The sequence below is a fragment of the Lithobates pipiens genome, unplaced genomic scaffold, assembly GCF_037356315.1.
Source record: "Lithobates pipiens isolate NorthernLeopardFrog02 unplaced genomic scaffold, aLitPip1_a1.2 Scaffold_27, whole genome shotgun sequence".
Lineage (NCBI taxonomy): Eukaryota > Metazoa > Chordata > Amphibia > Anura > Ranidae > Lithobates > Lithobates pipiens.
In genome coordinates, this window is record NW_027507788.1 from 223,760,183 (window position 1) to 223,775,043 (window position 14,861).

Consider the following 14,861-nt stretch of genomic DNA (forward strand, 5'->3'; position numbering starts at 1 on the left):
CCTAGGGATTGACTCTAACTGGGGGGGAGGGGCTTCCACTCACATGACGGCAATCACCGCTCCCGATGACAGGGAGCAGTGATCTCTGTCATGTCACAAGGCAGAACGGGGAAATGCCTTGTTTACATACATTGTTTACTCCGTGACACGATCGCCGGGAGACTGGCGGACATCAACTCCGCGGGTCCCGCAGGCACGGCCACGCTGTACGCGGCGGGCGCACACCCGCTATCCCCGCCAATTAAAGGGGACGTACAGGTACGCCCATTTGCCCACCACTGTCATTGTGCTGACGTATATCGGCCTGCAGCAGTCGGCAAATGGTTAAGGGAAAACCCTAAACTTAAACCCCTACCCCTACCCTGTCCCTAACGCCAACCCTAAAACCCTAACCCCTATTATAAATTCAGCCAATCATACTGACACTTAACGTGGCTGTAAACCTCGGACATGAAATCTGAACAAAGTGTATCCCTCTATAGTGTGTACTTGTCTCAGTCAGAGCACTGAGGGGCTGATTTACTAAAAGGCAAATAGACGGTGCACTTTGGAAGTTCAGTTGCTCCAGAGCTTAGTAAATGAACAAAAGCTCTGCTGACTTCCATTGTCCAATCGTGTGCAAGCAAAAATGCTGTTTGCTTTTTTTTTTTGCACAGGATTGGGAATTTTTTTTGCAAAGTGAAGCTTTATCTCATTTACTAATCTCTGGAGCAACTTTTCAAAGTGCATAGCCAGCCTAGCTGCCGTTAGTAAGTGCGATTTCTGTCCGCTGCCTCCTTCCTCTGCTATCTGCATTCTGACGACTTTTCCTGACACCAAGAGATAAATGGTGACAGGGGAGGAAGCTCCAGCACGCAGCCTGTGATTGATAGCTTCAGCTCTGTTCCTATGTGAAGGGGGAGGGCGGGGGGGGGGGGTGCCCCTTTCCTCCAATCAGCTCTCACTGAGCTCTGCAGAGTGTAACATCAGATCCCCTTCACATTCTAAAAAGCTCAGACAAGCTGTATAAATTTCTGGACGTGCAACGGCTGTAGAGAAGAGAAGACTGCAGATAAAAAGGTACAATATGTAGGGAGATTTGTTTTCATCTCTGTGTATCATCTGGGGATAGAGAAGGGTTTACAACCACGTTAAATGTCTGATTGAGGAATGGTATATCCGAGTTTTCACAGCAATGTATGTGGGTGGATGAGAGGCGTGCACGTGGTCGGAAATGCCGAACGTTGGGTCAGTGATTGGCGAGCGATTGACGAATAGTCTTGCTGTTGCAGATATTCCCGAAGACGCGGCATGTAATGTGTTAATAATGATCTGCTTAATCGTTATCAAGGTTTAAAAGCTTCTCTAGAAAGACTCCAGCTAGAATATGTGGATGTAGTGTTTGCTAATCGCCCCGATCCCAACACGCCCATGGAAGGTAAGACCGATACACCAGAGATTTGATTCTTTCTATGGAATATGATTGGGATTATTTCCTATGATGGGGGTTGAAGTGATGAGCCGGGAGGGGGGGGGGGGGGGGTCAGTTCACTAAGACTGATCACATGTGGAATCCTCGCACACCGGTCACCATTTGCTCATTTAACAAAAGAAAATCAAATTTCCAACTAACGCCGCCCATACACGGGTCGAATCTCGAAAGAATTTTCTTTCGAAAATCTTATCTAAGAATTTCTGTTCGTATTTCGCACCATTACCGCTAATGCAGCAGCAGCAGCAGCCGATGTTCGTGTGGCCGTCAAATTTGAGTAATTGGACATATTGGACATTTTTGAAAAAAACTAACGATTTTCTAATCGATGACGGAAGAATCGTGCGAGAAATGTAATCGAAAAAAAGAAATGCGCATGTGCAAGAAAAGAAGATTCCCGGGAAGAAAAGAAGATTCCCAGAAAGAAAAGAAAATTCCCGGGAAGAAAAGAAGATTCCCAGAAAGAAAAGAAGATTCACGGGAAGAAAAGTAAATTCCTGGAAAGAAAAGAAAATTCCCGGGAAGAAAAGCAGATTCCCGGGAAGAAAAGAAGATTCCCAGAAAGAAAAGAAAATTCCCGGGAAGAAAATAAGATTCCCGGGAAGAAAAGAAGATTCCCGGGAAGAAAAGAAGATTCCCGGGAAGAAAAGAAGATTCCCAGAAAGAAAAGAAGATTCACGGAAAGAAAAGAAAATTCCCGGAAAGAAAAGCAGATTCCCGGGAAGAAAAGCAGATTCCCGGGAAGAAAAGCAGATTCCCGGAAAGAAAAGAAGATTCCCGGGAAGAAAAGAAAATTCCCAGAAAGAAAAGAAAATTCCCGGGAAGAAAAGAAAATTCCTGGAAAGAAAAGAAGATTCCCGGGAAAAAAAGAAGATTCCCGGGAGGAAAAGAAAAGAAAATTTCCGCCCAAGAAAATTATTTTCTGTAGCAAGATGAGGTGTGATCGAGGGCTTGGGTTGGCTGAATTTCGAAATCTATGGTGGCGCCATCAGATCACAAAGCGCACACATTTTCTTCTGATCAAAAGAAAATTCTTTTGAAATTCGGCCCGTGTATGGCCAGCCTGACAGAGGGCCGTATCTCACAGATCGGCTGCAATCGGAACCTTCATGAAAATGTTCATCGGTGTGACGTCTATAGAAGAGCCAATTAAAGGCAGCCGATTCAGAGAGAAATACAATGTAACAAAAACACAACGTTTCAAACATAAAATCACATATTATTGATATTTTGTAATTAAGGTGATTTTCTGGCACCTTAAAAGTCCTGAAATACATTCCAGATATTTGGGTCGTGTTCTGAATTTCTAGAGAATGTGGAACAACCCCTCATATCAGCCCAGAGAAGCGACACATCCCCCATGGGTGCATTGTGTGCGGTCCCCAGGGTGGGGGTGGAGGGAGGGCACAAGGTCCCCAGGGTGGGGGTGGAGGGAGGGCACAAGGTCCCCGGGGTGGGGGTGGAGGGGGGGTACAAGGTCCCCGGGGTGGGGGTGGAGGGGGGGGCACAAGGTCCCCGGGGTGGGGGTGGAGGGGGGGCACAAGGTCCCCGGGGTGGGGGTGGAGGGGGGCACAAGGTCCCCAGGGTGGGGGTGGAGGGGGGGCACAAGGTCCCCAGGTTGGGGTTGGAGGGGGGGGCACAGGGTCCCCATGATGTGGGGGTGGAGGGGGGACACACTGTGCCCCACACATTGCACAGCAATGGGGGAACGTCATTCCATGTCATTGCAGCAGAAAAGATCCATCCAGCACGGCAGGGATGAGTTTAGGAGTCTTCATATCCCGCCCCCGAGCAATCCTTCCAGGAAACTGTCAAACTCGACAGCCAATCATAGGCAGTAGAGACATTCCCCGCCCACTCTGCACACTTGGTCTTGTTCAGACTTGGGCTAATTAAATTTAAAGGGAAGGGGGGGGGACTGTGATTGGCCACTGCTAAGGCCAATCATAGTCCTAGCCCTTCCAATTACAGAGGCTGGGAAAGACTTTCTTCTAAATGTTTAAAAAGGAAGTAGAGAAAAAAAGAGATGCCGAACAGTCCAGAGAGAATGGTAAGCTGTACTCCCCCTGAACTCACCACTGACCCCCTGTGTCACTAATGACCTCCTCACTCATCACTGGTCCCATGTGTCACTTACTACTGACCCCTGAACTCCCCCTCACTCATCACTGACCCCCTCACTATTATCACTTACACCCCATATGTCCTAGCCCCGAATGTCCTCGCCCCATACTACTCACTCCTCAACTCCCCCTGAACTCACCACTGACCCCCCTGTGTCACTTACTACTGACCCCCTCACTCACCACTGACCCCCATGTCTCTTACTACTGACCCCCTCACTCATCACTGACCCCCCGTGTCACTTACTACTGACCCCCCGTGTCACTACTGACCCCCTGACTCATCACTGACCCACTGTGTCACTACTGACTTCTGAACTCCCCCTCACTCATCATTGACCCCCTGTGTCACTTACTGCTGCCCCCTCACTCATCACTGACCCCGTGTCACTTACTACTGACCCCCTGTGTCACTACTGACCTCTGAACTCCCCCTCACTCATCACTGACCCCTGAACTCCCCCGTTTCACTTACTAATGACCCCTGAAGTCCACTTCACATACTACTAGCCTTTGAACTCTTTGTTACTCCTGACTACTCACCTCTGAACTCTCCATCATTTACTCTTAACTTCTGAATAACTTACTCCCAACCCCTGAACTCTGCCACACATACTACTGACCCCTGAACTCTGCCTCACTACTGACCTCTGAACTCTGCCTCACTTATTACTGACCCCTGAGTCACTTACTCCTTACCTCTACATCACTTTCTACAGACCTCTGCCTTAATACTGACCCCTGATTTATGTGTCGCTTATTACTGACCTCTGCCTTACTCCTGACCCCCTGAACTCTGCCTCACCTACTACTGACCTCTGAACTCTGCCTCACTTACTACTGACCTCTGAACTCTGCCTCACCTACTACTGACCTCTGATCTCTGTCTCACATATTACTGACCTCTGGACTCTGCCTCACTTATTACTGACCTTTGAACTCTGCCTCACCTTCTACTGACCCCTGAACTCTGCCTCACCTACTACTGTCCTCTGAACTCTGCCTCACCTACTACTGACCTCTGAACTCTGCCTCACCTACTACTGACCCCTGAACTCTGCCTCACCTACTACTGACCCCTGAACTCTGCCTCACCTACTACTGACCTCTGAACTCTGCCTCACTTATTACTGACCTCTGAACTCTGCCTCACCTACTACTGACCTCTGAACTCTGCCTCACCTACTACTGACCTCTGAACTCTGCCTCACCTACTACTGACCCCTGAACTCTGCCTCACCTACTACTGACCTCTGAACTCTGCCTCACCTACTACTGACCCCTGAACTCTGCCTCACCTACTACTGACCTCTGAACTCTGCCTCACCTACTACTGACCTCTGAACTCTGCCTCACCTACTACTGACCCCTGAACTCTGCCTCACCTACTACTGACCTCTGAACTCTGCCTCACCTACTACTGAACTCTGCCTCACCTACTACTGACCCCTGAACTCTGCCTCACCTACTACTGACCTCTGAACTCTGTCTCACCTACTACTGACCTCTGAACTCTGCCTCACTTATTACTGACCTCTGAACTCTGCCTCACTTATTACTGACCTCTGAACTCTGCCTCACTTATTACTGACCTCTGACTCACCTACTACTGACCCCTGAGTCACTTACTCCTTACCTCTACATCACTTTCTACAGACCTCTGCCTTAATACTGACCCCTGATTTATGTGTCGCTTATTACTGACCTCTGCCTTACTCCTGACCCCCTGAACTCTGCCTCACCTACTACTGACCTCTGAACTCTGCCTCACTTACTACTGACCTCTGAACTCTGCCTCACTTATTACTGAACTCTGCCTCACTTATTACTGACCCCTGAGTCACTTACTCCTTACCTCTACATCACTTTCTACAGACCTCTGCCTTAATACTGACCCCTGATTTATGTGTCGCTTATTACTGACCTCTGCCTTACTCCTGACCCCCTGAACTCTGCCTCACCTACTACTGACCTCTGAACTCTGCCTCACTTACTACTGACCTCTGAACTCTGCCTCACCTACTACTGACCTCTGATCTCTGTCTCACATATTACTGACCTCTGGACTCTGCCTCACTTATTACTGACCTTTGAACTCTGCCTCACCTTCTACTGACCCCTGAACTCTGCCTCACCTACTACTGTCCTCTGAACTCTGCCTCACTTATTACTGTCCTCTGAACTCTGCCTCACTTACTACTGTCCTCTGAACTCTGCCTCACCTACTACTGACCTCTGAACTCTGCCTCACCTACTACTGACCCCTGAACTCTGCCTCACCTACTACTGACCCCTGAACTCTGCCTCACCTACTACTGACCTCTGAACTCTGCCTCACTTATTACTGACCTCTGAACTCTGCCTCACCTACTACTGACCTCTGAACTCTGCCTCACCTACTACTGACCTCTGAACTCTGCCTCACCTACTACTGACCCCTGAACTCTGCCTCACCTACTACTGACCTCTGAACTCTGCCTCACCTACTACTGACCCCTGAACTCTGCCTCACCTACTACTGACCTCTGAACTCTGCCTCACCTACTACTGACCTCTGAACTCTGCCTCACCTACTACTGACCCCTGAACTCTGCCTCACCTACTACTGACCTCTGAACTCTGCCTCACCTACTACTGACCTCTGAACTCTGCCTCACCTACTACTGACCCCTGAACTCTGCCTCACCTACTACTGACCTCTGAACTCTGCCTCACCTACTACTGACCTCTGAACTCTGCCTCACTTATTACTGACCTCTGAACTCTGCCTCACTTATTACTGACCTCTGAACTCTGCCTCACTTATTACTGACCTCTGACTCACCTACTACTGACCCCTGAACTCTGCCTCACTTATTACTGACCTCTGAACTCTGCCTCACCTACTACTGACCCCTGAACTCTGCCTCACCTACTACTGACCCCCTGAACTCACTTATTACTGGCCTCTGACTCACCTACTACTGACCCCTGAACTCTGCCTCACTTATTACTGACCTCTGAATTCTGCCTCACCTACTACTGACCCCTGAACTCTGCCTCACCTACTACTGACCCCCTGAACTCTGCCTCACTTATTACTGACCTCTGAACTCTGCCTCACTTATTACTGACCTCTGAACTCTGCCTCAGTTATTACTGACCTCTGAACTTTGCCTCACCTACTACTGACCTCTGAACTTTGCCTCACCTACTACTGACCTCTGAACTCTGCCTCACCTACTACTGACCTCTGAACTCTGCCTCACCTACTACTGTCCTCTGAACTCTGCCTCACCTATTACTGACCTTTGAACTCTGCCTCACCTTCTACTGACCCCTGAACTCTGCCTCACCTACTACTGACCCCTGAACTCTGCCTCACCTACTACTGACCTCTGAACTCTGCCTCACCTACTACTGACCTCTGAACTCTGCCTCACCTACTACTGACCTCTGAACTCTGCCTCACCTACTACTGACCCCTGAACTCTGCCTCACCTACTACTGACCCCTGAACTCTGCCTCACCTACTACTGACCTCTGAACTCTGCCTCACTTATTACTGACCTCTGAACTCTGCCTCACCTACTACTGACCTCTGAACTCTGCCTCACCTACTACTGACCTCTGAACTCTGCCTCACCTACTACTGACCTCTGAACTCTGCCTCACCTACTACTGACCCCTGAACTCTGCCTCACCTACTACTGACCTCTGAACTCTGCCTCACCTACTACTGACCTCTGAACTCTGCCACACTTATTTCTGAACTCTGCCTCACTTATTACTGACCTCTGAACTCTGCCTCACTTATTACTGACCTCTGAACTCTGCCTCACTTATTACTGACCTCTGACTCACCTACTACTGACCCCTGAACTCTGCCTCACTTATTACTGACCTCTGAACTCTGCCTCACCTACTACTGACCTCTGAACTCTGCCTCACCTACTACTGACCCCTGAACTCTGCCTCACCTACTACTGACCCCCTAAACTCTGCCTCACTTATTACTGACCTCTGAACTCTGCCTCACTTATTACTGACCTCTGAACTCTGCCTCAGTTATTACTGACCTCTGAACTTTGCCTCACCTACTACTGACCTCTGAACTTTGCCTCACCTACTACTGACCTCTGAACTCTGCCTCACCTACTACTGACCTCTGAACTCTGCCTCACTTATTACTGACCTCTGAGCTCTGCCTCACATATTACTGAACCCTGAGTCACTTACTCATGACCCCCTGAACTCTGCCGCACATACTACTGACCTCTGAACTCTGCCGCACATACTACTGACCTCTGAACTCTGCCTCACATACTACTGACCTCTGAACTCTGCCTCACATATTACTGACCTCTGAACTCTGCTTCACATATTACTGACCCCTGAGTCACTTATTACTGACCTCTGAACTCCAGGGCCGGTACAAGGGGGGTACAAGTGGGAGGCGGAAGGGGCGGGTGCCCTAGGCGGAGCAAATTACCATGGGAAGGGGGGGGGGGCGCAGTGCTGGCAGTGTGCTGCTAAAAATGTTTTGGGGCCTCTGCCTCACTGACTACTGATCTCTAAACTCTGCATCACTTACTCCTGACCTCTGCATCACTACTGAGCCCTGAACTCTGTATCATTCCTGATCTTTGTACTCAGCACCATTTACTACTGAACCTTTTGTGTCACCTCCTACCCATCAACCCCCGCACTCTGCGTCTCTTTAAGCCTCGGACAATATTCAGTGCAATGAAAGCCACACCAAATATTTGCACAACAATTTGTAACTATAAAATTATTTGTGAATTACTATTTCTGTAGACAAGACGAGTCTTCTGATAAAACTTGTGCAGCTTTTGGTGAACTGACCCCATAAGTTCTCGCCTCCATGTGCTCTCGCCCTGTATGTCCTCACCCCAAAAGTCCTCGCTTGGTATATCCTCACCCCGTATGTCCTCACCCCAGTCCCCATTTCCTGTCTGCATTAAAAATGTGTTTGTTTTGCATAATTTTTTTGGAGATTGTGTTTCTTTTTTTTTTATTTTAAGGAGGACAGCGATGATGTAAAAATATTTTCTGTGTGGTTTTTAAATAACTTCATTGCACAGCACCGGCTTAAAGTGCCTAAAGTGGAACTCCGGGCACAATTCAAATACATCACATTAGTCTTCATGGGGTTTGGATAAAATAAAGAATAATTAAAGTGCTGGAAAGTTTGCTTTCCTGGAGAAAGTGCTGCGGGCTCTATGGCTCTAGGGGCGGCCTATACTCATGATGTATTCTCTGCAGCCAAGCTATGTCGCCTGCTGATAAAGTAGCGCAGCCGCTGCTGTTCCCCCCCCCCACTAAATGCCAGTCAATCAACGGGGCACAAAGCAAAGTGCTGGTTTTATTGTGAATCGCATTGCCTGGATTTGTCTTTAGCCTGGAGTTTCATTTTAAAACTTGTTTTTTTTGTTTTTTTTTTAAATTACTTACAATAAAAGTGAAATGACTGACTATAGGCTCAATTTACTAATCTGGAATTATTTGTGGTCATGTTCAGTCACATGGCTGAAAATAATGCTAATTATAATCAACGACACATGTTTTTATCTTAGTGAATTGAACGTTATTTGTATAAAATTGTGTTTTTCTTGATCTAAGAGAAAAACAACAACAACAATATTTTATATATATATATATATATATATATATATATATATATAATATTGTTGTTGTTTTTTATATATATATATATATATATATATATATATATATATATATATATATATAATATAAAATGTCATGATTTAGGGACAGCAAGAGTAATGTTATTGTTTTTGTATTTAAAATTTGAATATTGTTTTGCCAGTGTTATTATTGTTTTTGTATTTAAAAATAGAATATCCTTTTTGCCAATGTTAGCTAAAATATGCAGGGCATTTTTTTTATTAATCGCAATCAGTATGTGAACATTAATGCTGAATTGCTTATTTTGTTATTTACTTACTCTGGTTCAAATAGCTTTCCTAATTTCTTTTCATTTTAATATTATTACATCCTGCTTTTTTATTTTTTGTTTTTTTTCTGAATTATTTGAATTCACAATTTTTAATTAATTTATTTACATTTTTAAGAATTATTTCAATTAATAAGGATGTTAAATTTATTTGATAAAATATATACTTAGTTTCATTTTAATGTGAAGCTATAGATTTAGGATTATCCTTCAATTTTTTTTTTCTTTTACAAATGTAAAAAAATTGTTAGACATGCTTCATTTTTGTTTTATATAATAAATATTACACTTTTTTGACATCCTCCTTACTCCTTGAAAAATAAAATGACCTTTACCTTAAAATCCAGCCTTCATCTTACATGACTATAGGATACAGTTACAGCATTACAGTAATTTAAATATACAAGGAATTCAAGCTCATGTTTAAAGAGGAACTCCTTTAAAAAAAATTATTTCAGGCAGCGGTAATAGGTCTTTTATAATCAAGATTTTTTTTTTTTTTAATGTTCAGTGGTCATTCCTCCGAGTCTCTCATGCTGTGTAGTTATACCTGCACCCACTGACATGTGCCTGAACTTTTTTGGTGATTAATCATTTTAATTATACTATTTTATTTATTTATTTTTTTAATTGGATAAATAGGAAATCTTACATAGGATTTTCATATTTACCGCTTGCAGACAGTAGATGGCTTCCTCTTAAATATTTTCACTAAGGGGAATCACACATTGTTAATGGGAACCTTTGTAGAAAAAGGTAAGGTGGCGGCAGTTGTTGAGCTCTCATTCTGCAGATATCACTTGCCTCGCTCTCAGGCTGACGGTTAGGCACTTGCCTGGCTCTTTTTTGACTCTGGAACCTGTTATACATGTTTATTCTGGGTCTGCAAAGCAGCCAGGCAAAGAGCATCTGCAGAAGGAGGCCCGGAAAAATGTAATTTTAGAGCCAATTTTTTATTTATTTATTTTTTTATTTTTTTAACACATGTCGCTGCTGTAAAGATTTCCAGCCGTTTCCTCTCCCAACAGGAAGTGAGATGAAATTTCCCCATTGAAGCATCAGCTGTACTTCTAATCAGGAAGCTAGTGCTGGGGTTTTTAGCTGGAAGCTCAGTGCAGTTTGCAAACAGAGTGTTATATAGACTCACTCTGTATTAATTGTTTGTGCAAAATATTGTAAAAATAAACTGAGTTATATAAATAACATATTTAAAAATCTTGCAAACTTCATTTGTTAAAGAAAAAATAAAAAAAATCTAGCAAGCTTTGAAAAAAATGAACACGTTTTTGTACTTCTCTTTTCTCTTTATATATTTGCTTGGAGTTCTTGGGGGGGCCACAAAGAGAAACAAAAACTTGCCAGAGGTTTTTAAAGCGGGAGTCCGCCAGGAGTTCCGACGTTTTTTTTTTTTTTTTTTTTTTTTAAAAGCCAGCAGCTACAAATACTGCAGCTGCTGACTTTTAAAATAAGGACACTTACCCGCCCAGCGCGCCCGCAATGTCGGCACCCGAAGCCGATCTCTCGGTGGTCTCTCGGGTGCTGCCGCCGCCATCTTGGGTATGGGAATCAGGAAGTGGAGCCTTTCGGCTTCATTTCCCGGTTCCCTACTGCGCATGCGCGAGTCGCGCTGCGCAATAAGGATGGACCCCGCTGCCTCTGGGATCTGTGCGTTTCCCAACAGGCAGCAGGGGACTTTCGGAAAGGGGCGTAGATCTACGCCCCTTTCCGCAGAGAGCCATCCCGGAAGTGGGTGCAGATACCTGTACTGTACAGGTACCTGCACCCCCCTCCCCCCTGAAAGGTGCCAATTGTGGCGCCGGAGGGGGGAGGATTCCAATGAGCGGAAGGTCCACTTTAGGGTGGATCTCCGCTTTAACTTTGGAAACATTTTTAACTGCAACTGGGTTTTATTAAAGTCCAATAAAGCTGTTTGACTGGATCAGCTTTGCACACCGTTGCATCCAATCAGGAAGCTAGGGGCGGACTGACAACTCATGGGGCCCCCGGGCAATAGGGGATTATGGGGCAACACAGTATACACACACACAGTATACAATCACACAGTATACACAGACATGTTTCTATTGGCTGAGAAGGTACTGGAGAGGTGGGGCAGCTATAATCTCAGGATTTTTAGACCAAAAGGATGTCGGTAAGGCCGCGTACACACGGGCGGATTGTTTGCCCAACTTAGTCCGCTGAACCGCGTTTCAGCGGACAATCCGCTCGTGTGTGGGCTTCAGCGGACTTTTTCAGCGGACAGTCTGACGGACTAAGTCTTTCGGAATTTCCGTATTTTTGTCCGTCCAAACTTGGTTTCAGCGGACAGTCCGCTCATGTGTAGGCAAGTTGGACGGACTAAGTATGGCGCATGCTCAGAAAGGATTTACACGGCCGAAGGTTGCATTGCAGTGTATAGGACGTCGTTTTTCTAGTCCCGTCGTACGTGCCGTACACGTCATCGCGCAAGCTTTCAGCGGACTGTCTGTTCATCGTGTGTGGTCAAGTCCGTTCATTCAAAAGTTGAACGGACTGTCTGTCGGATTGTCTGACGAACTTAGTTGGGCAGACAATCTGCCCGTGTGTACGCGGCCTAAGGGACATTTCAGAGACAGATGTAAAAAAAAACACAGATTTTACTGAGGCTAGCAACCCTGATGGGGCCCCCTAGTGGCCCAGGGCCCTCGGGCAGTGGCCGAGTGGCCGAATGGTCAGTCCAGTTTGCAAATGAAATATTATGGATGCACTCGGTATTACTTAATTATGCAAAATATTGTATACAAATAAATCAAATTATGTTAAACAGTTTTAAAAGCTAGAAAATGTTAAAAATACACATCTTTGTACTTTTCTTCTTTTTTTATTTTTATTTTTTTTATTTAACTGTTTATTTAAAGAATAATTTTCAGGTTTCACAAGAAACGATAATAGTATTATAAGAAAAATAAAATAAAAATAGTTGTAGGTGGCACATCATAGGTACCAAAAATTGCTGCAACATGACAGTACACAAGTGATAAAACAAAGTAGCGAGTAAATGGTTTTTCCAATTTTTGTACTTCTAATTTCTCTTTAAACATTTGCTTGGAGCTCTTTAAAAAAAAATTAAAATAAATAAATTTTTTGAAGAATAGGTGGCTTTCTGAAAAATTGACTACATCTGCTCTCACTTCTGTGCTCAATTGTTGACACCTTTCAAACAATTCCTCCAGAAATAAAAAATAAATAAAAAAAAAAAAACAACATAATATCTTGCAGTATTCCCATCATTATTTCTAATAAAAAAACTAAATAAAAAAAGGGCCTTTAAGGGGTATGACTGATGAATTTAAACTTTTCTGATTAATCACACACATAGGGCTGGACTTGTGTCTTTTTTCAACCTCACCTACTATGTAACTATGATTCAAATGATATTAATGGGGGGAAAAAAAAAGTATTTTGAAATTTCTTCTTTTTTTTTTTTTTTTATCTTGTACCTTTAATGGTTTTTAAAACCCTGTGCCCTTTTGTCAGAAGAGATTTGATGAACTTGCAGCAATAAACTTTTGGTCTTTCTAAATCTTTCTTTTATCACCAGGAGACCCATTTAGTTCCTCCAAGTCGAGAACATTCATCATAGAAGGTACACAGTACCCAAAGTCTCCATATTGAATCCCGTGTCCAAAAAGGCATTTTATGGCACAGATAATGTTTTATCTTTACCATATAAGTGTTACCTTCCCCCCACCCCACCCCACCCCCAGTGAAAAGAAAAAAAAATCCATAAAATGCATTAAAAAAAAATAATCCCCTTTAAGAACATCTTGCAAGTAAAATCCTATCCTATTTTATTTTACAATCCCTTTATTATTACCCCCCCAACCACCCTATTTTTGCCCTTATTTGTGTATCATATCATTATTCCTTTAACTGGGATTTTTTTTTTCTTGCATGGTAAAACAGGTTTGGAGTTTTTTTTTATTTTTTTTTTATTTTTTTATTGCTTTGATATTTCTGCATCATTGGTGTTAAGTTTGAGTGACCTTTAACTTCTTTAGAGCACATTACCTTTGTCATCACTTTAGTAATGTGAAGAGAATACTCAATGATGCTATCTGACCTTCAAGAAATACGAACTTGCATTTATTTATTTTTTTCTTGAAGAGTAGATTACTGCTACAGCTGGGCAAAAAATCAAAAAAAATAAAAAATAATAAAATAATAATAAAAAAATAAAATAAATCACGTTATTTTTGTTTATAAAAAAAAATAAAAAAGAATGTCCTAAAAAAAAAATGTTTCAAAGCTTGATTTTAATTGTGATGTTGTATCTCCTTTTAACTCATTTAAGGTTATAATTCTGGATTTTTGCCCAGTTGCAGCGTCTTTGTTTTGCTTGTGCGGTTTAATCTTTTTTCTTGCCCAAGTGTATTGCTTTGGTTTGCACCAGTGCACTATTTAGAATCCCTCTGGTATAACTAAGAGGCTTGTTGGCATAGTTCTTGTCTGACAATGCATGGAAGGATTTCCGGTTTTGGACGGGAATGTTTTATTTTTTTGCTTCTCTTAGCATGGGCCTGTACAAATGGGGAGTTGTGCATGATACAGAAAGTTGCAGTTATGGAAAAAAAAAAAAGTGTTTCTAAAAATATTTTCTAAATTATTACTGTGGTAAAGACACGTGGACCTGGGTGTAGTGTGCAAACGGTTTTGCAAATTTCTTATTGATCATTTTCAATCCAATGCACATTTTGTGTTTTTGAATTATTATTTTTTTACATATTTTAAATACATGTTAATAGTGAACTAAAAACAAAGGAAATGCATGTTTTTATTTATTTTTATTTTTTTTATTCATTTGTTTTCAGTTTATTTGTATGGCTATAATTACAAAAAAAAAAAAAAAATGTTTTGCTTTGCCAGTCCGCTTTTAGAAACACTTAAGAAGCCACAGTTTTGCATTTTGCAGTATGCCTTGCAAGCACTGTATAATGGGGATGCTACTTCCCTGTAAACAGTTTTAACCATCCACCTCCATAACGCCTTTTGTGACATTACATCAAACTGATACACAAAATATTACCCTAGATTGCCCATTGTTATGGACTGTTGTCTGGGTGGCATACATTTTAAAATATTATTCGCAATATTATTTTATTTTTTTTCCTTTTTTGTATGATAGATATCATTTTTTGTAATTTTTTTTACTTTAAGACACTTAAATATATTTAGTTGGAATTTTGTGCAAGTACATCCAATATTTATATATAATATATATATATATATATATATATATATATATATATAT

At 43.0% G+C, this 14,861-nt stretch overlaps 1 protein-coding gene across 8 annotated transcripts in view; it reads left to right on the plus strand.

Moving 5' to 3' along the window:
* The window catches only part of KCNAB2 (potassium voltage-gated channel subfamily A regulatory beta subunit 2), a 330,950-nt gene that overhangs the window by 283,594 nt on the left and 32,495 nt on the right, over window positions 1–14,861 (plus strand). For 4 of the 8 annotated variants that reach the window (XM_077458287.1, XM_077458288.1, XM_077458291.1 and 1 more), the window contains 2 exons: window positions 1,331–1,417; window positions 13,152–13,196. In XM_077458287.1, coding sequence (XP_077314413.1) covers window positions 1,331–1,417; window positions 13,152–13,196 — 132 coding nt within the window. The remainder of the gene's footprint in view (window positions 1–1,330; window positions 1,418–13,151; window positions 13,197–14,861) is intronic. The other 4 variants (XM_077458289.1, XM_077458290.1, XM_077458294.1 and 1 more) reach the window with 1 other exon arrangement.